Consider the following 25,780-nt stretch of genomic DNA (forward strand, 5'->3'; position numbering starts at 1 on the left):
AAATAGTATGTTGTTGCCCTTTTCAGTATTGTTATTTAAAATACATCTGTGACTTTCAGAGTTGTTCAATTCATAATCATTAATTCAATTAATAAAAATGAAATAATTAAAAAGCCCTTAATTAAAATAATTTACTACTTTTAAGCTATTTTAGGACTTAATGACTATGTTTCTGAATTTTAAATTTTAACTGCAAAATTTATATCAAACAATAAAGACTTGATAGAATGAAAGCTTCAAGCAGAATGAGTATTCAAACTATATTAAAAATGTAATTATCCCCACTGGCCAGAGAAGCTGGGATACAAAATAAAGGCAAACGTAATAGAAAGGAGCATAGAACGCTAGATTTAAGAAGTTTAGGGTTCATTGTCAACATTCAAATATGAGAGAAAGACTTTCTGAAATAGTGTTAAGTGTGTTTTAAGATTAGCCCACAAATAATAAGTTCTCAATGGAGACATTTATATCCACAATTATCTAAACATTAAAGTTCAAGTCCATCTGTAAATTCACCCTGGAATATTTGGCATTTTGGGAAAGAAGGCACATCAGCAACTGGTGATGCTCTCTCCAGGTGGGATGCCAGGCTAGGTCTGGATTTCCTGTCACTATAAGAGGCTTAGTACTAGGAGCAGATATTCTTTCAGGCATCCTATAATATTCCATGATCTGTCTGTATTTTCCTAATTTCTCTGAATGTACTTTCTTTTGAACTATCACACGTTCTTTCTTTTAAAGAATACCACTTTGAAATCTACTGGAAATGTGACTGCCAAACTATGTTGGTAAAAATGTTAGTGTTTTGCAAATATACCAGTTTTCATGCAGTTATGTTAGTCTTCACATAAGCCATGTAATCTAAAACATGTATCATTTGTTTTAAAATTTTCAAACAGTTGTTTAAATATTTGAAAAGCATCATAAAACATAACTTGAGTGAAGCAAAAGGAAAGGAATTATTATTTATGTCTTATATCAAACTGTTCTAATTCTTTCTTCTTAACCGTGCCATCTGGTCTTTTTTCTGTGATACCCATGTAGAAAATACTTTTTTACAATCATACCTTAAGAACCTTGTATATTTACATGTAATGTAAGTATTTTTTTAAAATTTAGATATATGAGGTAGGACAATTCAGTTCGCGAACTTGCCACTGTGCACTTACATGGGCAGCACTGTACAAACAGCTCAGTAAGGTTTCATAACCTTGGTATATCAATATCTCACAGCTGTGTTCATGTTGATGTGTGGTGGTGTCTTGCTGAGTGGCATTTATTATTGTTGTGTGTTTTTAGTGTGCCGTCGCTAGAATGTCTGAGCTTGAATTAGAGCAATGAACAAACATTCAATTTCAGGGACATGTGAGTCCAAGTTTATGGGGATAATGCCATGAAGAAAACAGCAGTGTACAAATGGATAAAACGTTTTTCTGAGGGGAGAGAATGTGTCACTGATGAAGAGAAGTCAGGGAGGCCAGAAATGAGCAGAACTGACGAAAACATTGCAAAAATTCATCGAATTGTGCATCAAAATCGTCGGCTGACTGTGAGAAGCATAGCAGACTAAGTAAACATCAGTAGAGAAACAGTTAGGAAAATCTTAACTGAAAATCTTGGCATGAGGAAGGTATGTGCAAAAATGGTCCCGAAGGAGCTCACCGATGAACAACAAAGCAAAGGAGAGTCGCAGTTTGCCAAGACCTTTTGGAGAGGCGATGTTTTGACGCTATGTTATCACTGGTGACGAAACATGGATGTACCAATATGACCCTGAAACAAAGTGTCAAGTGCACAATGGAGTCACCAATTCTACACAATCAAAAAAGTTCCGGCAGTCCAAATCAAGAGTCAAAACGATATTGCTAATCTTTTTTGATATCAGAGGAATTATTCATAATGAATTTGTACAACTGGACAAACAGTTTACTATTTGGAAGTGCTGAAAATGCTGTGTGAAAAAGTTAGACGACCTGAAATTTTCGCCAACAATTCATGGCTCTTGCATAACAACAATGCACCAGCTCACACGACACTGTCTGTGAGGGAGTTTTTAGCCAGTAAACCCCTCCCTACTCACCTGATCTGGCCCCCAATGACTTCTTTCTTTGCCTGAAGATAAAGGGAATATTGAAAGGAAGACATTTTGATGACATTCAGGACATCAAGGGGTCATACGATGACAGCTCTGATGGCTATTCCAGGAAAAGAGTTCCAAAATTGCTTTGAATGGTAGACTAGGCATTGGCATCGGTGCATAGCTTCCCCAGGGGAGTACTTCGAAGGTGACTGTAGTGATATTCAGCAATGAGGTATGAAGCACTTTTTCTAGGATGAGTTTGTGAATTTAATTGTCAGTCCGTGTATATTTTGTTGAGACTATGGTAGTGTTTACCACTAGATTAATATTTATATATACACTTGGACCTGAGATTCATATAGTTGATATTACACAGTGGAGCTACTTAGGGATGAGCTAGATTTGAGATAGGTTGGATTGAAGAGTATTATGTTTAGCATAATTTAAATGCATTTAATAGACAAAATAACTTTTGTTTATTAGTTAAAATAAAAGATTCTTGGATCTCCTTTAACCTAACCTTGAATGTATATTTGAAGAGGTAAAATGTTGAGGTTGATTTTCTTTGTATGAAAGCATTAAAATAAACCTCTCCCTATGATGCCCTCTTTTTGTTCTTCAGGCAAGAGTGTGCTCTATTGAGACATAGTAGAGATAAACTCCTCCATCTGCCACTCCTGAAAATAAACTGCTTAATTTTTTTTTTTACCTCTTGATAAATGTTCTTTATGTGTTTATGCCTATGCAGGTCAGAGAAATTGACTAACGTATTAGTTGATAACATAAGGAAAGGAAATTTATATACATAGTCAACAAATGCCTTAAAATTATTTTCATTTGAAATTTTCCATTGAGACTCAGAGAACTTGAGCTTTATTTTACTTATTATTTAAGTAGAGAAATCAAATTTCCAAGGACCCATCTCTTATTTAATGATATTATAGTTTGGGTTTTGTTTGGGGGGAAGTGCGGGATGGTGATGGAAAGGTGCTAGGGGTGGGAGAAGGAGATGAGCTCTGATTCAATATCCTCAGGTAATATGATATAAATAATTGGAAAATGGAGATATCATTTCAGTTGGTTAATTGTAATAAACGTATTATCTTGTTAGAGAATTAAGGTAGAATCAACTTGTTGGGAAACAGATAAAAGGTGCATGAAAGCATTTAAAATTCAATCATTAGATTTCATTGCACCCATCTGCTCCCAGGAAATATAATTGGAAATTTGATTCATTGACCTTTAGCTGCCATTTTGGACCACATTTTCAAAATCTATGTTTTCAAGTTGGACATTTGAACCTAATTTGATAAGAGTCATATTCAGTACACTTTTAGCCCAATTACCTTTTGAACGAAATTTGCAAAAATAAAATCAAGCTTAACGGGCCAGTGTATATTTGACAAAGAGTCAGTGTAGTTATTTAATCCTGGATCTGGTTAAAGTAACTAATGTTCAACTTCATTAAGGTTTCGATTAACTAGAAGTCTGCTGAACTTTTTACTGTTATTTTATGCATGAACTCCTGCCTCTTATTATTTTCCGGGTTCATATTATGCTACATTTAAACTTAAAACATCTGATTACACTAAAGTGGCATATCATGACATGAGAAAAAAGAAGCAATATTTAACATTTCAGGTGAATTTCGAAAATGTTGGCATATCCTGAATTTCAAAAATGTTGGCACCTTATAACCCTTTTGCCAACATAAGTATGATACCACGGAACCTTCCTGAAATATTTCTTCTGTCTATCTTTGCTCAGAAGGGTGGTGTGTGGTAGAATTATATACCTAACCCAAGTATATTATGTAAATTGGTCATGATTTCTTGTCAGCATTTATGTATTGCTCTGCTCACTGAAGTTCACGTAACTTGGAAAAGAATCATGATTAGACAGGTGTTCCTTTAGCCTATGAGATCAAATTTCTGAAATATTTATGTAGTGACGAGCCAGATGTACACAGCTTAACCTTATAATCCTATTTCACAGCTTTTCCAAATACTTGGAAACTTGTTAAGTATGAAGCTGATTACTTTGGCAGCATACCTCCATTAATAGGATTCAGAGCTGCCTTATTTACAAGCCAGTGCTGTTAATATAATTTGGTATATTAAATCAACGGGGAAATTGAAAAAGTAGAATCCGTCTATGGGCTAATTGACAGGGAAGTTTTTTTCTGAAGCTTCTGAATGTGTTTTTTATTGACATGATAATATCACAACACATACATCACAGGTGAATAACATAAACGTTTTGGGTACTAAACTACTACTATTTTGGTATGAAGTACTTTTTTCTCAGATTTCTCATAACTTCTATCATCATCTTAATATAAGCTACATATGACCATGCATCTGCCCTTTACAAAACTTCTTTCAGCAGCATGTCAGTGCAAGGCTTATGGCCATTTGACATGGGAAATTATTTTAAATGCACCCACCTTTTTTTTTAATGAATAGAGGCTATACAGAATAATGTAATAATGTGTCATGATTTTCATTATGCTTATTTATTGGTTCTGCAATCATAGACGGAGAGCTTATTGTTGTGCTTTCAGCTTGAGATATTTATTGCTGCGCTGCTAGGTGCACCGTTACACATTTGTGATGTTCTGTCGTCTCAAGAAAAAGGGTATCAGGATCCTTAAATCAAATGAGACCTAGCGAAGAGTTTTATACTTTGTCTTTTTTGTATTAAGTGTGTAGCTTTTATAAACTACCTGACGCTATTTGAATAAACTTATGTTCTTTCAAGAGAGGAAAACCTATTTTTCCAACTATATATGGCAGTCTGATTCCCTGTTTTGAAAAGAAGGAAGGAGAAAGCAGGCTGTCAGGGAAGAGAACAATTCTGTTTTTTTAATTTCTTCCGGGGAAAAATAATGTACTTTGTGTTTTATGTTTATACAAAAATGTGTCTAATGCTATAATAATGAGACAAGTATTTTAAAAGTACATATAGAATTAGGTAATCTATAAAGTAGAGTTCTTCAAGGGCAATTGAAATGTAAATATGATATTTTTAAACCCTTAATTTTTTTGTTTCATGACAGATATCCCAAAGATGAAATTATTCCACTGAGATTGTGCCTCTACCCCTGTGTAGTTGAGATTCAGGCACAGCTAGTCTGGTGCCTTTTGGATTGCATTGAACTTGGAATTTGTAGTCAGCCTCCAGGGAAGAATTGGCTACGTTTTACTGCTGGGCCAGTACTCTTTTCCTGTTTGATTTTTAGCAAGTCAATAGTTTCCCTAGAAGAAGAGACTTTACTCTTGGGAAAAACAACTACTAAAAAAACCTGGATAATGCAAAAACCTGTTTCTGCATTAAAGTCATTTCAAGTTTGTTTCCAATATACAGGTCTTTGAGTTTCTTTCTTTTTGATTTTTTTAAAAAAATGTTTATATTTTTTCCCCTAATTTAAAGAGGAATTCTTATTCATTGCAAAAAATTCTACTAAAATATCATGCTACAATATCTACTAAACAGTGACTGGTATGTACCGAGAGCTCATTACATACTTGTGGACTGAAAATAGAGAAAGTTTCATTTAAAAGGTTATATTTGCTTATAATTTAGTAGTCAGGGAGTTAGCTATTGCTAACCTTTTGTTGTTCAAATCTGTCATCCTGTCTCTAATAACAAAATCCAAAGAATTCAGACCCAAAGTGGTTTAAGGCTATTTTAAATCTTTATTTCAATTAGTGGTAACATTAACATTTTTTTACTGGAGAAATATTAATATGTTTAATTTTGAGGTGTTGTACCTGTCCCTGCTGGGATGGGTAATACATGACATACATAACAAAATGTCATTCTTATATATGAAAGAGTTAGGGATTAGAAAACAACTTTGGGTGCCAGGGTTTTCAATACAGGATTTGAACCCATATATCTGCCCATCCTCTTATGTGTATATATACTAAACATAATATATTAAGTTGTTTTTTACTTAAAATTACATAAATATATCACAGACATCTTTCCCAATCAATGATGTAGTTTTATACTATCTTAATGGTGGAATTCTGGATGAATTAATAGCTATGTTATGATTCATTTAATTAGTTACTTTCTGATTGACAGCTTCTATACTGAGAATCTATTCCCAAGGTTCTTGGTTTTAAAAAATTAGTTTTTCAGGCCAAATCTTTTTATTTCTGTTTTTTTTTAAAGCATGTGTAATATTTGCCACTCATAGGGGTGTAATAAAAATTAAGATGAAATATGATTATGCATATAAAGAATATGATGAATACTAAATATTGAAAAAATATTAATGTATATTATTATTGTTGTTCACAGAAAATTACATAAAACATTCTGGAACAGTTAAATTTTAGGGTACAGATATGCAGATATGCTCTCATATTCTCTATAATAACAATATTTTAGTTAACCTAAATGTTAACAATTGTATAAGAGTACAATTCTATCCCAGAGTATGTATGATCATAAAAAATTAATTTTACTGGAATGCTAATTTATTTTATTGCAAATTTTCATTTTGACCTCTCTAAACCAGGACTGGTCACTTTTGTTTTAATGTTAAATAGACATTTACAAATGTGACCAATTTTTGATAGGCTGTCTTGCAAAAATTGGCTTCCAGATATCTTAAACTTCTTAAACTACCAATGTAAACGCTAAAGTGGAAAGATATTATTAAGTCTCCCTTAAGAACGATGCTTTTTAGGCAAAGAGACTGTGTAAAAGAAATGCTGAAACCAGGTAGAAACTGAAGAGAAATTCCCACAAAAGAACTATTGTAAGACAATGAATACTAGACGTTAGAGATGTATGATTGTGTTTGATTACATTTACACTTCTTTTCATGTGAGAAAATTGCAGCACAGAAATGTTACCCAAGTATATACAGCTGGCTAGGAATAGTGAACTAATTGTATCTGACTCAGAATGTAGGGTTTTTGCTTCTACACGAGTTGGGATATCTTGTTTGACATACGTTTCTATTGCGGCATCTGTGGAGCATGAGAATATCTTCTAGCATGAATAATTGCTGCTTTGAAGTACTGCAATGTAGCTCCTGCTCTGAAGGTCTATTTGGGAGATAATTCTTTAAGGCCTCCACATATTAAGCATCAAAAACACTGCTGGGACCTATGTATAACACATTGCCTCATGGTCTTCCAGTTTGGAAATCAGCAGTAGTTTTCAGAGTTTCTATAGCTTTGTTCTGTACAGTGAAAATATTTCCAAATTTTGGAGACTCCAGAAGCAGGCAAGGATTATCAGATTTGATCGTAGAACTGGATTTGACACTTTTATTCTGATCAACATTGTCCAGACCTCATTGCTTTTGTTTTTGTTTAACCTAATTCAGAGCCGAACAGATCTAGGAACAAAGCAATTCAAGGGGGTGTCACGTAATATTAGAACTCTTTAGGGAGCATTGATTAACGAGCATTACTAGAATGAAAATAATAAATCTGTAAAATACATCATACAATGATGAATAGAATAGAATAGAATAGAATAGAATAGTATAGAATAGAATAGAATAGAATAGAATAGAATAGAATAGAATAGAATAGAATAGAAAGCAAAGCACAATACACACAAAAGCAAGATGAATCACATAGTACTTACAGGTTTTTTTTATTTGAAAGAGTGCACAATTTTGAGTCAAAAGAAACTTGTTTATGAAGCTTACTCATATTTTCACCTCCAGCTTGCCTTTCATGAATTCCACAGGCCTCAGTTTTTCCATCTATAAAATAGAAATAATTATGATGGTTCTGGCTGCTGATGTTAAAAGGAAATAATATATTTAGAAGGGTTGAAATACAGTGACAAGGTCACCCTGTAAAATATGTAAGGAAGCTTAGGAGACAAAAGACCAAGAAGAATTAAAGAGTTATTTTCTCTGGGAAAGAACAGGTTACTTACTTTTATTCTAAGTACACTCTAGAGGAGTTTGTAATGCACTTCAGGAAGCTTCATGTATCTAAGTTCATTTTGTTTTCAGGTGTTCCCATGATGATACTGTTTCCACAGTTTTAAGTTGTTTGGAATTGAATATAAACATGCTACAAATCGCCTAACACTGAAATCCACTTTAAAAAAAATATGCACAGTTTTTCAATCAGATATTTTTCAAATACGTACTCTGTGAAGGAAGCCTGTGTCCTACAGAAGATGAAAATGACTCGTGTTATTTTCTAAATGATGACCCAATTAAGCATAGTGCATATATTCAAATGCTTCATTAGTATTTTATCTACAGGAGTGATTAAAGTAAAATTTTTAATTATACGGTTAAGAACCCAGACTTAGTCTTTCTAAGCCAGGAGCTTGCACTTTTTCTAGGAAGGGCCAGATAGCAAATATATTCGAGTTTGTGGGCCAGACGGTCTCTGTCATAACTACTCAACTCTGCCACTGAAGCATGAAAGCAGCATATAAATGAAAGCACGAGGCTGAGTGCCAATAAAACTTTATTTTCAAAAACAGGTGGTGGTCCACGGGCCAGAGTTCTCCATCCACTTTTGTAAGGCTTATTAAATGTTATCCATTTCTTAATTTTTTTTCCATTTTTGTGTTTGCAAAAAGAAAAAAAAAAAAAGCACATCATGTAGATTTATAAACAGTTTCTAATAAAATCAAAATGATTGTTATGTAAAAACTTGAAATGGAAGAATACAGGCCGATTGTCTCATGAAGTGATTGTCTAGATGAGATTGCTCCTTTCACCAGAGGAGAAAAATTCTTATAATTAAAGTCTTTAAGCAAAGAAAGAGATGGGGATGCTTGAGTTAGGTATTAAGTGACAGTCTGATAATCTGTAGAGAGATGTTTCATTTTGTGCTAATGTTTAAATGAAAATATGTTAACATTAGTGAAGACACTTAGCTTTATTTTAATTTCAGGTATGAATGCCAACCTGAAATAGACTATTTCCATTGAAGCATACATTTTAAATGTGCTATGATAAGTATTCTAGTAATCTCATACTCACAAATTTGATTAATAATTAATATTTTTCTGAAATTTAAGAATACTTTTTCCTTTATACTAGTCATTTCTGAGGATGAGTCTTCCAAACTCCTTGCATATTACCTCCTAAATTTTCATAATTGGGCTCTCAAATTACTCTTTTGTTTTCAATCCAGAAATTCACATCCAATGGAGAAATCATTTTGGAAATGTAAACATTGCAAAATTTTTGCTGTCTTCAAAAGGGTTAGTAAATTATCTTTGAAACCCATGCAATAGTTTGGGGACTTTAAAATTCCCCCAAATTATTTACTAATTGTTGTAAAATATATGGGTTAGCTGGTTGTGTGAATTGTTGCTTAGAATTATAAAGAGTTAAAAATTCTCTATGCCTATCAAGAGTTAGAGAAAAAAAAACATTAGACAGATGTTGCATCATTCAATTTCACCTTGAATTCCTTCTATTTTTTCTCTTCATACAAATTGGAATGCACCTGTTATATAGGGTGATGATTAGAAAGGCTGACGTAAAATCAGACAAGAAACTGATCTTGTTGATCATTTTTTCACTCATTTGTAAAATGTAATCTATCATGTAATTGGCCTTCTCTTCTGAATAACAATTTCATATTTTGAGGAGCAAGACTGGTGAATAGTGTTTACCAAATCATTGCATTCATAAAGTTTTTAATTTTAGTGTATTGTGGAAAATAAACTGATGAAATGGATAGCAGATGTACAGTTTGTTTCACCTTTTAAATTAGTTATTTGGGAATTTTACATAATGATTGATTAAATGTAATAGTTTAAATTTATTTTGCACTTTGAAAGGTAAGTGTTCAGAAGTGCCTATTTTGACAATTTATATGACTGTAATGATGGCAAGTAATCATACAATTAAGCCTACTGCATGCCTGAGAATATTTGATAATAAATGGCCATTATTACCTTTTTATGTTATTGGCCAAAGGAAAAATCTAGTTATTGGCATAATATATGTGTGTGTGAGTATGTGTGTGTGTGTGTATACATATACATATATATATGTATATATATATATATATTTCATCATATTAAAATAATTTAACATGAAAGTATAGAAAGGTAAAAGCACAGACTGTTTCAAAGAGCTGTCTTATTATTAGAGTGATAATACTGTTTTTGCTCAGTATGTAACAATTTTTTTAAAAAGTTTCAAGGCAAGTTACATTAATTTCTCATCAACTTATTTCTGAAAATATTGGAATGGATCATTATTTTTCTCTATTTCTCAGAGAGTCACTACAGCAAATGACTGCTCTGACAGTCCCTGGCCAATGGGAAAGTTCTACAATGAATTGGGCGTATGATGGGTAGCTCTATGACAGTCTGTTAGCTGTCGTTTGTCTGTTTAAAAAAAAAATGTGGACAGTAACACTACTGTGTTCTAGGGAAATTGAGAAGAATGAATAATAAATATTAATAATACTGTTTTGTAGATCCTAATGTAGGACAGCAGCTTCTAAATCTCCTGGCACAGAATGTACGCAGTGACATTATTTACATACATTTAGATTTAGTGCAGTATATTTTCAAAGCAGGTCTGTCTATATTAGCTAAATGAATTAGACTGAAAACTGGTTTGAATCTAAATAATTCAATTTGTACAAATTTTCTTTTGTTAATTACCAGATTTCTTAAAATTAATAAAATATTTTTAAAAATGTACTTGCAGAAGATTCGGCATTCATAGTGATAATAAGGAAAATAATGTATCACCAACAGGTCTCCCTCCATTTTCTATCTTTCTCTTGATCTGTCGAGAATTATAGAAGTTCAGACTTGTCATGAATTTTATTGACTACATATCATCTTGGAGTTTTTAGTCTTGGAGGCACAATTGCAGAGAATCCAGTTTACATATTCCCTCCAGTGGAAAAATTCTTTAGTATTCTTAATAGAGTTGGAAAAATCGCACAGCAGAAGGAGAGTCTCTTAAAACAGAATGTCTGACTGAGAAATGGCAAAAAAAACAGAAGAGAAAAGAACTTCAAACCCACTGGAAGAAAAAGAGAAGACTAGTTATTGGATAGTATTGAGATGGAGAAGCTGACCTCACTGAAGAGAATGGATTAATCCACGAGGTTGAAATTAGAAACCTGGAAGTAAGTTTGGATATTTATCCCATGACATCTACAACTGATGACATAATGCTCTGCCATTGCCAATGAGAAAGCTCTTCCAGTGGCACCTGGGTGACCTCTGGGCTCCAAACTTCAGCAAATATGTAGAAAATGTGCAGTATTCCCTATTTTGTGTGCTTTTATAGATAACAAATAGCCCTTGTTTTACCTTCTATCTCAATTTTCTTCTTTCTTGTCAAATATGGTTTTCTTCAAGATCCATAAATTGCATAATTAAATTCTGGCACAGAAATTATTATCAAAGTTAAGTTATCAGTGTCATTTATAAAATAGGTAACATTTGCAAGAGACTTTAATATACAGTCAGATTATTTTTCACAATCATGAAAGTCATCCTAATAGAACAGGAGACTTAACATTCTTGCTTAAAGATGTGGCCATTCTTCCCATTTTAAATTTAAAGTAATGTTAGTTGTTGCTAAATGTGGTAAGAATTTCTCATGCTTTTATTATGCCTTTAGTAACAAAACACAAAGTCGACCACTATATTTGTACAAAACGTATTATTTTGAAAATCAATGATAAATACAGTTATTGCCATACCTCATGCACTTAAAAAATTCCAAAGCCATAGTTGCTGTCAGATAACTTTATAAGTGGTGGCTTAAAATGATGTTGCCTACTTCAGCAATGAAGAAAGAACCGCACCATATATTCTATCGCAGGCAAAGCTATCAGAAGCAATGTCGGTATGAAAAGGCTGAAAGTGAATTATTCACCTCTTAACACTCCCTCGTGTTTAGTCTGCTGCAAAAAGAATGCTTGTTATCAATGTGAACAGCAGTGCCTTTGAATTAAGGGAAAATTTCAACTTGTTTTTTTTCAATTTCAATCCAATGGAACCAATATTCGCAATGGAACTTGTGTCCCTAAGTCAAAGGAATGTTCAAACTTCCACCCCCTATTCCTGGGTTAGGAAAACACTGATCATCTGACAGAAGCTAAAATGATATGATTTAAAACCATAACTACATGTCCATCCCCAAATTAGTTTGTGAGAGGTAAGTTGCTCTCTTAATAATGACTACAAAGAGTCTAAACCATACTTTCCTTTTTCTTCAGTAATTTCTATTCTAGATCAATACCTGTAGAATTAAAACTTTCTTCATATTTGCATTAAAATCTTTGTGAGATACTTTTTGTATTTCACGTCCTGTCTTACTATCTAGTATATTACAAATTTATAAACAATGTTGAGACAAACAGTATATAACGCTTATACAGATAAACATAAAGAAGTAAATTTAATAATATATTTTATTATTGAGGCAAATGTTTCTAGAACCTGATGCAAAACGCTGTATCTTTTCTTCCTGAATGTCTAATCTGCTGCCAATCCTATTCAGTGTTTTTAAAATTTTAAATATTGTAGTTTTCATTTTTGGAAGTTCCATTTGGGTCTTTTTTATGTCTTCATTTTCTCTCCATTAGTCGCAAGATTAAAATGACACAAGGGAAGTACTTAGGGCTCAAAAAATTTAAGGAGTCATTTATTCTCAGGATACAATCCAGGACATATTTTTAATATTGCTAATACATTTTTAAGACCCTTATTGGTTATTTCCATCATCTTTTTCATTCCTGAGTCTATTTTTATCTGTTGATTTTCTCCTAGGTGGGGGTTAGATTTTTCTGGTTAATTGCATGCAGCCTGTAATTCATGATTGTATTTTAGGTACTGTGAATTTTACAATGTCGAATGCTAGGTTTTTAAGTATTGCTTATGATCTGAGCTAAGTGTATGTTGTGGAATGAATTTACCCATTGGGCCTCTGTCTCAAAGGTGTCCTCTTTGGTGAAAAAACTGACATAAAAAAGCAAATGGATATCAAGAATGCCAGCAGTCCATAAACCACTAACTCCTATGTTTTCACACCAATGATTCTGGAATTGCCAGAACTGTTTGGTTGGTCAAAATTGTTCTCTCCGTAGGGAATTTCCTGACTGTCCCCTGACTCTGTAAGCTAATACTGGCAAATTAACCCCAGGGTATTGTGTATATATTTATCACATAGGATTACACTGATCACAGATTGAATTCTAGCAACATTTACCTAAACAGTATCTGTGATGGTGAAAATTAACCATAGAATCCAGTTTCCAGAAATGCTCACATTATTTTCTCCCTTTTGCAGCTACATTTGGAGACTAGTATTCTGATTTTCTTTTTTCAGTCGTTCATTAGAAACAATACTCAAACATGATGAGGTCTTTATTTTGCTCATCCCACGGTTGTCTCATTTTCTAGAAATCCAAGTATTGCTTTAAAATTTACTAGACTTTTAACCAGTTACCATGATTTCATGATCATTACTGCATATAAGATTTTTTAAAAATTAAAAAGTTATAACAGGAACCGTATTATATAACTAAGAAATTTTCCTATATTATTTCATAAAACAGTTAAGACCACACATGTTTAGATAGTATCCTAATTTTACCGCAAAGTTGTAAAATTGTTTTGACAAAATTTTGCATACACTTTGATACATTTTAGATGCTAATCATTTCATGTTAAATATCGTTAGAGGCTTTAAAAAGATATGCTATTCTCTTACTTTCAAATGCAGAATTTTACGAGGTATGAGCATTTTCTAAATTTAAAAACTCACCATTTCTAAGGATAGCTCCCAGTTCTTCAGGATATAGCCATCTTTGTTTCTTGCACTGAAAGGAAAAGCTACTTCTTTGCAATAAATGTAGTCTGAAATCTTTATTTAAAGTATTTGTTTTATGGCTGGGTAAACGGAAACTGCACACAAGAAAAGCATTCTTGAAACAAATGAAAATTGAGCTAAATAATTCATATTTAAGGTGCCTGTCTTACAGAGCTGTTGCCTGGATTTTCTAGTGTGGCTAAATTGATCTTTATATCTTGAATCCATTTGTAGTCTGTCCAAATGAATATGGGGTTTCTACATAGGTTTTAAAAGTTGGCTCAATATAATTTTAAAAGACAAAGTTCAGAAACACTCTACTGAGATATTTAATAAGAGAACTCGTAATTTTTAAAATTCTATGTGAGACAGATGGATCCTTAGCATATGTGAAATGCAGATGATCTCCTTAGATATATTTTAGGAATTACCTTTTCTTAGCATTCAGTAGAATGAATCTTTCTTTGAATGTAGAGTTCTATGTATTTTTATTCACATATAGTGCCATGAAACCTCCGTAACAATCAAAATACTAAACAGTTCCATCACCCTGAAAAGTTGCCTTCTGCTATGTTTCTGTAGTCAACTTTAACCCCTGACAACCACTGATCTGTTCTTTCTCATATTTTTTTTTCTTTTATGAGAAGTCTTATAAGTGGAATCATATAGTACACAATTTTTCGAGACTGGCTTTTTTCACTCTGCATGATACTTCTGAGATTCATCCAAGTTGTCTCAATAGTTCACTTTTCTTCTTCTTCTTTCTTTTTTTTTTTTTAATTGCTAAATAGTTTTCTATTGTAAGTAGGTACCACAGTCTGCCTATCCACTTGTTAAAAGGTATCTGGGTTGATTTCAGTTTTGGCAAAGAGTGCTTCTGTAAATATTCATGTGCAAATCTTTGCATGAGCATAGTTTTCATTTCTTTAAGGTAAATACCAAATTACTGGGTTGATTAGGGTCTTGGATCACGCTTTTGTTTTCATATCCAAGAACTCTGCCTAACACCAGGTCACAAAGATTTTCTACTAGGTTTTATAGTTTTCTGCTTTACATTTAGATCTGTGATCAATTTTGAGTTTTGTTTTTCTTTTTCTTTTTGCTTTTTCGTAAAATGTGAAATATAACTTGAGGTTCATTTCTTTTGAATTATCTGTTGAATTGCTTTTGGCAACTTTGTCAGAAATCAATTGCTCATATTTATGTGGGCTACTTCTGGACAGTCTCTTCTGTTCCATTGATCTAAGTGTCTTTTCCATCAATACTACACTGTCTTGATTAGTGTTGCTTCTATTATAGTAACTCTCAAAATAGGGGAGTGTAATACTTTCAACTTTATTCTTCTTTTTCACAATTATTTTGACTTATCATTCTGCTTTTCCATATCATTTTTTGAGTCCTCTTGTTTATATCTACAGGAAATTGTGCTGGAGATATGAATGGTGCTATATTACATGTGTAGATCATCTGAGAAGCTGTGACATCTTTACCCTGTTGCGTCTTAGCATCCATAAACATAATATATTTTCTCTATCCATGTAGACCTTTTTCCGTTTGTTTCATCTGTGTTTGTAATGTTCAGCTTACAGACTCTATAACTGTATATTTTTAAATACTTATTTGCTAAGTTTGATGATTAGGGAGTTATTATAAATGTATTGCTTTTGAGATTTCGATCTCCAATAGTTTATTGCTAAAGTACAGAAATTTCATTGATTATTATGGGAGACATTGAATGTATTCTCACATTATTTTCTTTCTAAATCGTATTATCTGTAAATACAATAAAATTGTCTGTGAAAAATTTTTCCTTCCTTTCCAACTTGTGTGTAATTTATTTTTCTTGCCTTATTAAACTTAGTAGGACTTTCAGGATAGTGATTAGTAAAAGTGGTAAAAATCTTTCAACCTTTCACCAGTAAATATTATATTAGTTATACTTTTTTTTGTAGATACCTTTTATACAGTTGAAGAAGTTTCTGTCTATTACTATTTTGCTGAGACTTTTATCATTAATAGGTGTCGAATTTGTCAAATGCTTGATATATTTTTTAAATTTCTATTTTTTACTATTTTAATAGTTAAAAATATCTATTTGACTCCTTTTATTAAATATCCATTTTTCACTTCAACTTCTTCTGGCACGTGTAAGTGGTCATATCAAATTAATCTACTTCCACAAATAAAGAGCTTTCCCAATTGTAGCCAACATGGTTCAGTTTTAGCAGGTGCTTTGTTTTGTTTTATTCTGAGACATTCATTTTTAAAATCGTAATGTATTTTTCATTGGTTTAAAAGAATGAGCAAGTTATAGAAGATGACATATCTAGACATAGTTTATTAACTACTACTGATAAAAATTCTGATTTTGTATATAGTTTATGAATATACTATAATTTTCTGAGTATTGTAGAGAAGCATAAAGACAAATAATCATAGAAACCATTCATATCCATTTTGTGGGTTTGCTTGATAACTGGTTTATTTCTTTGTGTTTTCTGTACAAAGGAAAGAATATCTAAATTTTTATTATCTTCATCACACAAAATAACAAGAAACAAAAAAACAAATCAAAATAGGAAGGCATACAATGAGTTTTATAAGTAAGTGCAGCTCTTTTCTATTTTGAGCAAATAATCACTTAGAAAAAAACCCACAAAACTTTTGTCTTTTTATTCCTGACTTTGAAGTAGATTAAAATGAGATCTACAGTGTCTACTTCAGATCTTTTCTCTAACTACCCACCAATTCAGGCTACATACTTTTTCTCTTGTATGATAAAAAAAATTAATGATAAATGTATTAAAAGCAATAGTTAAAACTCACTATGTTCAGGTTGAGTTTGAGGGGAAAACATTCTAGTGATCAATTTGTATGGAAGAGGATAAAGTTTTCAGGTGTTATAAATATTCATAATTAATTACTCTGCTGAGACCTAAAAAGCTGCAAGTAGCTGACTTCAAATTTTACTTTCTTCCTAGGCGTAAAAGTTAAGATTTATAAATGTACTAGGTAGAACTCAATTTTTAGAGTACAGCGCTGGAAAATTATCTGCAAGCCCTTCTAAATTAAATGATGTGATACAGACGGCTGTTTTTCTCTATTTTTCTATGCAAACATTCTTATTTTATATTCCAATTATTTTAAATGAGTTTTCTGACACCCTTGGAGCCTAGATAATGAAAATGTTATTTTCTATATTAAAGCCAGGGCGGTTTTTACAGTGAATTAGTTATATGTTTGTTAAAGGCCAAATGGCTATTTCATTATGGTAATTATAAACACATACACAATCTCTCACATTCCTACCTATTTTAATGGATGAATGCAGGCATTATTAGTAAACGTCTGATATTTTGCTTCTAATTAAGTTACAAATTTTTAAAATTGTATTTTGTGAAATTCTACAATAATAAACCAATTTCTTTTTTTTTTTTTGCATTTTTTACTCCCCTCCACCTGCATTCCTCCTCCATATATTTTTGTTTCTCTCTTCTTCCTCACTTTCTCTTTTTTGCTTGCCTTTCTCACTGCTGTTATATTTCTTTTCTCTGTTTTCTCTTCAAAATTCCTTCTTTCCTCTCTCTTGTTTTTCCATTTTCATCAAAATAGTATTTGGTAGTAATACCATTTCCCAGTGTTCATCAAACACTGATACATACATACAAACATACATACACACACATGCTTGCAAACACACATATAATTTAAAAAACAGATCTTCACTTAATGAGAAAATGTATTTTATTTTTTAGTTTCAGTCTCTTATTTTATCAGAACTCCTTAGAACTTTAATAATAAGCAACCATTTTTAGATACCATTAGAACAGGGAAGAAAAGTTTCCCCAGTGTTTCTCCCTGTGCCAAACTGAATAGGGATCCACTTTCTATGACATTTCACCTAATTAAAGCCATTAAAATCACAAGATTACTTATAAGAGCACTTGATTTTAGAGTTTCCACTTTCACTTTACTTTTTAGGCTCTCCTTAATACCCAGGATTCTATTTTTCTTAAGTGTTCTAAGATATTCATACTTAGCTTTTAATTGCCAGCAATAATGGGTTGGATACCTGTTTTTGACCAATTCAAAAGATGAACTTAATTTTATTAAATTAAAATGTGGAGTTTCTAAGTAATTAGAGGTTTGAAAATTGGCAAAACTCTTTCGCAAACATTTTTGCCTCTGGTATTGGATTCCACTATTATTTTTTAATGACAATCAAGATATCCTTAAAAAAATTGATAGTTTGTCATTTTGAAAGCAAATAAGGTGCTTCCCAATATCTAAAAAGTAGTAAAACATGTTAAGGAAAAAATGTCTGCTACCAACTACTAATTAAAGCAGATTAGGAGTGAAAAATGAATCTACCCTGTTCACCTTGATCTTTGCATTTATTTTGATAAAGTTCATGTGAACAACAACAGATTACAAATGAAGAAATTTGCAAGGGATTTTTTTTTTCTGTCCCTAAACTTATATCAGAGAGAAAAGCTGTTACTCTTAACATGTTTTTTTGTTTTTTTTTCCCCCCCAAGAATCGTTCAAAAAGCCAAATAATGTAAACTATGACGGGGGCAGAAAAAAGAGTACTGTTAGTTTAAATTAGCCTTATTTAAAGGAAAACACATATTGCACTACATTAAGCCTTACCTTGGGCCCTCTGCTTCCTGAATTGCACGCCCCTGTGTCACTGGTACTTGCATGCTGGATGATCTTGTAGGAACCCAGAGCTGCTTCAGAGCACAATGGTGTGATATGAAGTGATGCAGAAAACAGAAGCAGCTTTGTCGTGGAGTCAGCTGCAAGAAGAAGTAACTTGTGTGAATGTACAGTATAGGGAGATCTATGAAAGATCTAGTCTCTTTCTCCCAAAAGACTCTGTTCCATGATACAAGGAGAATTCAGTTCGTTTTGGCAGACCTCCATGTCAGTTTGGAAGGAGTAAAAACAGCCACGAAAACAAGCCCGGTTTATCAGTGTCTTTTACGCTCAATGTTTTAAGTAACATTTTACTTCTTATTTTTCTTTTACTTGGTTTTTGAGAACCAGGAAGCAGCACCCCTGCCATCGTCCACAGCAGGAATATAGATGAGAATGAATGATAAAGATGAGTTCAACCATATGTGCCATGCTTGTATTCGTTATTGGCAAAATTTGAAGGAGAGGCCCATCTCTCTTAATTGAGGAGTAGATGACTTTAAAATGATATTACATCAAGGAAAGCATAGAATCCCAGCAGATGATGTAATTATGTTTAAAAATGAGAATTATTAAATAATTCACACTTTTAATATGGAGAAATTAGGTCATTTTTCCACTCCTCCCACAAATATTCAATCTTAATATCTAAATAATGAAACAACACAGTGTTATCCATCGTGGTGCTCAGAGAGAATGCCAGTTATGACAGGCTCATTGTTTACTTTAACAGGTAATTTGTGGACCGGAATCATTTAATTGTTCTGAGTACATAATTACATGTCAGCAATTTCCAATTTAATTAAAATGTACAAATCTGAAGATTAAGGGAATTTTTGAATTATTAATCATTTTTCCACTAGGAAATCTTGTTGCTCTGCAGGAGATTTGTCCAGTGTACAACTATACGTATTTTTTTCCTTCTCTTTCACAGACAGACAATTTTCCCGCAGAGCCCAATTACATGGGCAGCAGGCAGCAGTTTGTTCAAAGGTAAGGCCTATTAAATAACTTTCTCAGCTTCCCCATTTGCATTCGTGTCCAAATTGCTTTGCAAGAGACTACACTTCAGATTCAAACTCGTAGCGACAACACTTTCTCTTCTTTTTCTTTATATGTATTTCAGTAGCTCCACGTTTAAGGACCCAGAAAGAGCCAGCCTGAGAGACAGTGGGCACGGGGACAGTGATCAGGCTGACAGTGACCAAGACACTAACAAAGGCTCCTGCTGTGACATGTCTGTTAGGGAGGCACTCAAGATGAAAACTACTTCAACTAAAAGCCAACCACTTGAACAAGGTGAGTGAAGCCTTCCAATGCTTACCACGTGCAAGTGTAAAGCTTAAGCAATTTTTATACACCTATTTGTATTAGGGTTGCAGGTTATCACGGTGGCATGGACCATTCATAATGTACCAAAAAAGCCAGCAAATTCCAAGGAGGTCCCAGACAGAAAGCAACTGTTCAATACCTGAGTCACAACAGAAAAGCAACGCCATGGCTATTAGTTTTGAATCTTAACATGAGAACTTGATCAAAGTCACTAGATGTGTTCTTATCTTTGGGACTATTTCCTAACCTTTCCTAGTTTGCATTTTATTAACGAGGAAAGTATGGCATATATTAGCTAGATATGCACATTTTTAATATAGTAATGACAGGATTAAAGTTGTGAGTTCAACACTTTGACGTGAAATGAAAACTTGATCAGAATTTTATAGCTCTTAGTGCTGTTGGTTTATTTTTAGTGTGAATTTTAGCTTTTAAATAGTTTTTAAAAAGTCAAATAGCAGCTAAATCAGAGTTTTGGCTCCTTTTTGTTTTGATTTACCTAAGTTTTCATGGATATCAAATAAGCATGAGTTTGTTTAACCATGTAGAGATAAAAAATAAATACTTCTTAATAAATACATGTATTTTTATGTAAGTCTATTTTCCATTTATTCATTTATGTGCCTTTTTTAAAATTTAATTTTCATGTTTTCATTGTTGCAAACACAATGGGATATTGGCTAATGATTCATCCAAAGAGAATTAAACTACTTTTATGTGTAAGATTTAGAAACTATGAGTAGGTGATTTTTATATCCAATTATAAAAAATGAAAAGTTATTTTAAGAATTGGATTCTGCAATCACAGATGTACATTATACTAATTAATGTAATGTTGGTTTTCAAAATATTAACAGTATTTAAATATATTTAATATTTCATTTCATTTTTCTAATGGAAACTATATTTATACAATGTGAACATAACTACTAAGTCATTTATTGAGTCACAAAAAAATAAATTTTTGCGAGTAGTGCAGTCTGTCCTATCATATATGCTTTAGCAGATATGATGTGTACTAATTTTTCTAATCATGTTGAAAGTTTAATACAAACATACATACACAAATTTATATATTCAATACAAAAATAAATAAATAAATAAATAAATAAATAAATAAATAAAAATATTTCTGCACTGAATATAATTATGCTGGATTTATTTTAAGGTTGACTTCCCCCAAAGCCTATTCTAAGTAACAGATATCAGATAACTTTTTTCCTCACCTTTACCATAACAACTTTCTGTGTAACAATGCAATGTCATTTTTCTTCAATTATTTTTATCAAAAACTTCTTAAACACTTATTCACAGTTCATGCAAAATTTAATGTTTACTTAAAGTGACTTAAATCGTCTTGATGGATTGTGGTTGTGCAATATTATATAACGTATGAATTTTTTAGACACATTTTAAATGATGGGTTGTTGAATCTTGAATGTGAATCCACAGCATAAGATGGAACCATTTATGTTATAATAAAGTGATTAACGTAATTTATCGGCTGCTATTTTTAAAACTGCATAAAGTAAATAGTTTGCATTTATTTTCATATCTTCACGAGAAACTTTGTTAATCAAAAACAAACACAAGTCCACTGCTGCTCACATTAATGCTGTAATTCCTTTTCATCTATTTGATGTGACCGAAAAGACCCCTACAGAAAAAGAAAGTGCTTTCATTTATGTTCAAAATATAACTTATACTGAACAGGCGTTGGTTTGAAATTTTTTATATAAAAAAGTAATATCTTAGAAAGGTGGCTATTATTCTTAAAAGAACATATATTTGGCATATGTTTTAATTAATATTACACATAAAGTATTGCGAGTCAAAAGAATAAGAATGCCAATAGAAATATCTCCTGTAAAACAAGTAGTTTCCACACATCCTTATTAATAAATAGGGGAAAGTTTTTATGACTCTGAAAGCCACACTTAGGTAATCTATGAATTACATAGACAGGGACTGGCTTCTACTTTAAAACATGAATTTGAAGGATTAGCTAAAATAGTATTTTATTTATTAATTGGTTAGATTAATTAATGCACTTATTTAATAAATATCTATTAAATGCTTTCAGTATGTAAGGAATATAAGATCCTTCAGGAACATCAAAAATAAATTTGACTTGGAGCCTGCCTTCAAGAAACTGTATGTGAGGAGTAGAGATGGAAGATCTCTGTTTCTATTTCTCTCTCTCTCCATAGCCATCTGTATCTCCATCTCTATTTTTATCATCTCTATTTCTACGTCTATCTCCATCTCCATCTCTCACTTCTCATCTCTCATTTACCGATATTCACTATCTATCTTCTTACCTATCTCTAGCTACCTCCCATATATCTTTCTCTTCATTATCTATATCATCCTTTTTTATCTATCTATCTATCTATCTATCTATCTATCTATCTATCTATCTATCTATCTATCTAATCTATTTACCTACCTACTTATCTAGCTATCTTCTATGTATCTATGTTCATGTCTATCTACTTATGTATCTAGATCCAGAGGAAGAGCTAGCATTTACTGAGTTCTTACTACTTGCCATAAACTGTGCTAGTTTCATTTTGACATTAGCTTATTTAACCAGCAAACTCTAGCATAGTTATCATTTTTACCTTACATATAAGAAAACTGACTTTTATTAACATATATAAACATGTATAACATGTTTATTAACATGTATAGCATGTTGGAGTTTAATCCTAGGTCAAGATATGGCCAAAACTTGTTTCTTTTCTACATATCTTTGTCTCAAATGGGAAAACTTGTTCAAATTGACATTCTGATTTATTGCTATGACCTTACCACAAATAAACATTGAAGAGTAAGTTAAAACCTGAGTTCATGTATATGAAACTCGGGGGGCAGGGAGGAGAACGTCAAAATAGCTCGTCTGCCATTAATTGAATTATTCAGTACTTAAAACTTACTATTATATTTAGTTTTTATTGCCTTTATAGATAGGTAAGTATTGTTATTCTCACATTTAATAGATATTAAGAAACTTTCTCAATATTCTGCAGCAATAAGTAGTGAAATCTGCGTTAGAAATAAAATGGCATGCCTTCAGAGCCTGCTCTCTTTACCAAGGCTTTATACTAGTCACATAATAAAGGATTCACTGAGAAATAATTTTAAAATGTTTGAAGAAGCAATCAGTCAGTGTCTTGGTCAATGTACTCTGTTAATTTATTTGAAAAGCATCATGAGAGACAACACCAAATTAATTCAGTGTACACCTAGAAAGAATAATTTTATTTACAGATGAAGGATGATGACAGCTGTATTCAAACAATTATCTCATGTCAGATTTCAAATATTAAACCCTAATCTTTAATACCTTTAAAAATGTCCTAAGAAACAAAGTAGATTTCCTCTTAAGAGAAAGAAACTAAGAGCTAGACAAAAAGAAACTTGTTTATCAGTCTTTTTCTCTTACGGAAACTGTGTAGCTTTAACAGATTTCAGTTAAAAAAAATCAGTAACATATTATGTTTTACATTTTTTGAATTAGTTTAATTGGCTTCTGTCCCTATTTAAATGATCTCAATTAAGAAAAATAATGTCCTATTTCTAACTTGAAATATTTCTTTAACTTAGAAATTAAAGTCAATTCCAAAAATAATCACATTTTCAATGTTTTAATGCTATTAATGGTTTTCCTTTGCCAATGACAGGTCTTTTGAGATTTTATTAGTTCAAATGTTACTTTTTGTTTTTCTTTTGTGCAGCTAGATTTTTTCCATTCTGTTTCTGATACTTGTGCATGTTTGCTACCATCAGTTCAATCATCTCCAATATATAGTACAATTATGTTTTGTCCATTATTTTAGCAAAAATATTTGAAAGGATTCAGTAGTTAATTGAAGCTGTGGTGTTGCACTACAGCTGAAGATAGCTTTAAGAATTTTATGTTAGTAAAACCTCTAATAGAAAGAGGTTATTTTAGGGTTTTTATTTTTTAGTCTGATTTAAAAGAGAAAAAAAACCTCTCAAAAATGTACTTCCTTTCTATTTGATTTCATTTTTGTGTTTTTTTTTTAATTACATTTTCTCCATATTCCCTTCACCAAATATTATTATAGGTAGGTAGGTAGATATATGATAGATAAAACAATACAACTGTTTTGGAATTTGTGTGGATTGTAGGACATTGCTTAGTTAGAAAGGCAAATATTTACATTTCTATCTAATAAGCATTGTTTATCAGAAAATGACACAGAAATTTGACCAACATACACTTGATCTTATTATGCCGATTTTACATTTTGGAATAAGAAAAAAAGCAATTTATATCAAGAACTAATAAAATAGATATAATGTTATTTCTGCAAAGAAGAGTCACAGACACTTCTATCAAGAATAAAACTTTCAAAAAAATTTAAGGTAACTTCTTATGCCTCAGATGTTGTTCAAACTTTGGCTTCTTTGGCGAAGTACTGTACGTTTTAATTTCTATCCACTAGAAGTCCTGTAAATTATTTTGATTGTTAGCAATGACCATTTCTTCTATTAAATGACTTAATAAGCTTTCCCTAAAATTCAGTAGTTTCTATTGATTCCCAAATAATAAATGTGCAGTTTTCCTAAATTCTGACTTGAGATTTCTCTGAGCTTCTTGTTGATACCAAGTGACAGTTTTTGATTTTCCAGGATAATCAGTCTTTTAATCTTTATAATTGACTGAAACGAAGCTCTTGAAGCCTGGACTTTGTGTAATAGCGTTATACATTGTGACTATTGATGACCCATGCCAGGGATTGTAGTGAAAGCATTATCATCACAAATCGAACCCCTGTCGGTGGCCAACCTCTTCCCAGGTGACTGGATTCCAAAACTACAGATCTTCAGGAATTCTCCATTCAAATACTTTTTATTTCTCATTTTATTTAACTGCCTTATAATTATTTTTTCTTTTTTTCTATTCAATTCGGTGCCTCCCCTGTTCTCTGTCTACTGCTAGAAAACCTGATTTCTTAAATTAGATATTGGATTCAAAATATTTTACAATAGAGTCCCAGATTAAAATCTAATAAAAATAAAATCAATAGGAGGTTGACAATAATAGAAATTCCAAATAAGCTAGGTTTGCTCCAGTAAATTTCAGTTTTAAAACTAAATTACATTCTTAAGGGTTGCCTTTCATTTTTCCCAGAGAACATTCTAGAAAACTATAAAAGCTAAAGCTAATGGATTTTTTGTTGTTGCTCTCTTCTTTTTCTAGAAATCAGTCCTTGAATTTTTCTTGTGGCCTCCATATTCAAAACAGGATTAGGCTAGTGTAAATGACTGCAATATTTGTTATACGATTTCAGAGTTTGTCAAGGCTCTGAGCCCCATTCCTTTAAATCCCCCTCCCTAATTCACTGCCTAATGACTGCAGTTTCACCATATTCCTGATTATGTCTGGAAAGGAAATAGTGTCAACTTTCCACAACCTATACCTTATCGTGTGTTTTAAAAAGCAGCTGTAGGGAAATGAGCGAATAGAAATGGAGGCTCTTGTCCGCTGGACAGGAGTGAGGATAGACCCATACATACAGGATTGGGAAGAGGTTAAGACAGAAGATTAGGACTCTGAACACCAACTTGACCTACTTTGTACTTTTACATTCTCAAGCTTTTGCTCTATTTTCTATTCTGTCTTATGGTTACTGCAGTTCTGATAAATAAAGCAGTGTCTTTCCCAGACTTTCCTATAGTAGAGATCAGCAAATCCATTTTGTCATAAACAAGAACTCAAAGGTAATGACAGCGTCCATCCTCTCAGCAGCCATCTGGCAACCTCTGAATAATTAAAAAAAAAATGTTGTATAAATTTATCTATAATAAGGAACAATTAGGAAGGAAATGGG

The 25,780-nt window shown here is 32.1% G+C and overlaps 1 protein-coding gene across 4 annotated transcripts in view; it reads left to right on the forward strand.

Annotated features, from left to right (window-relative positions):
• The window catches only part of PCDH17 (protocadherin 17), a 94,687-nt gene that overhangs the window by 16,159 nt on the left and 52,748 nt on the right, over positions 1–25,780 (forward strand). For 3 of the 4 annotated variants that reach the window (XM_033104814.1, XM_033104815.1, XM_033104817.1), the window contains 2 exons: positions 19,519–19,577; positions 19,711–19,883. In XM_033104814.1, the coding sequence (XP_032960705.1) occupies positions 19,519–19,577; positions 19,711–19,883 (232 nt within the window). The remainder of the gene's footprint in view (positions 1–19,518; positions 19,578–19,710; positions 19,884–25,780) is intronic. The other variant, XM_033104816.1, reaches the window with a different exon arrangement.

Source organism: Rhinolophus ferrumequinum, chromosome 4, assembly GCF_004115265.2.
Source record: "Rhinolophus ferrumequinum isolate MPI-CBG mRhiFer1 chromosome 4, mRhiFer1_v1.p, whole genome shotgun sequence".
Taxonomy (NCBI): Eukaryota; Metazoa; Chordata; class Mammalia; order Chiroptera; family Rhinolophidae; genus Rhinolophus; species Rhinolophus ferrumequinum.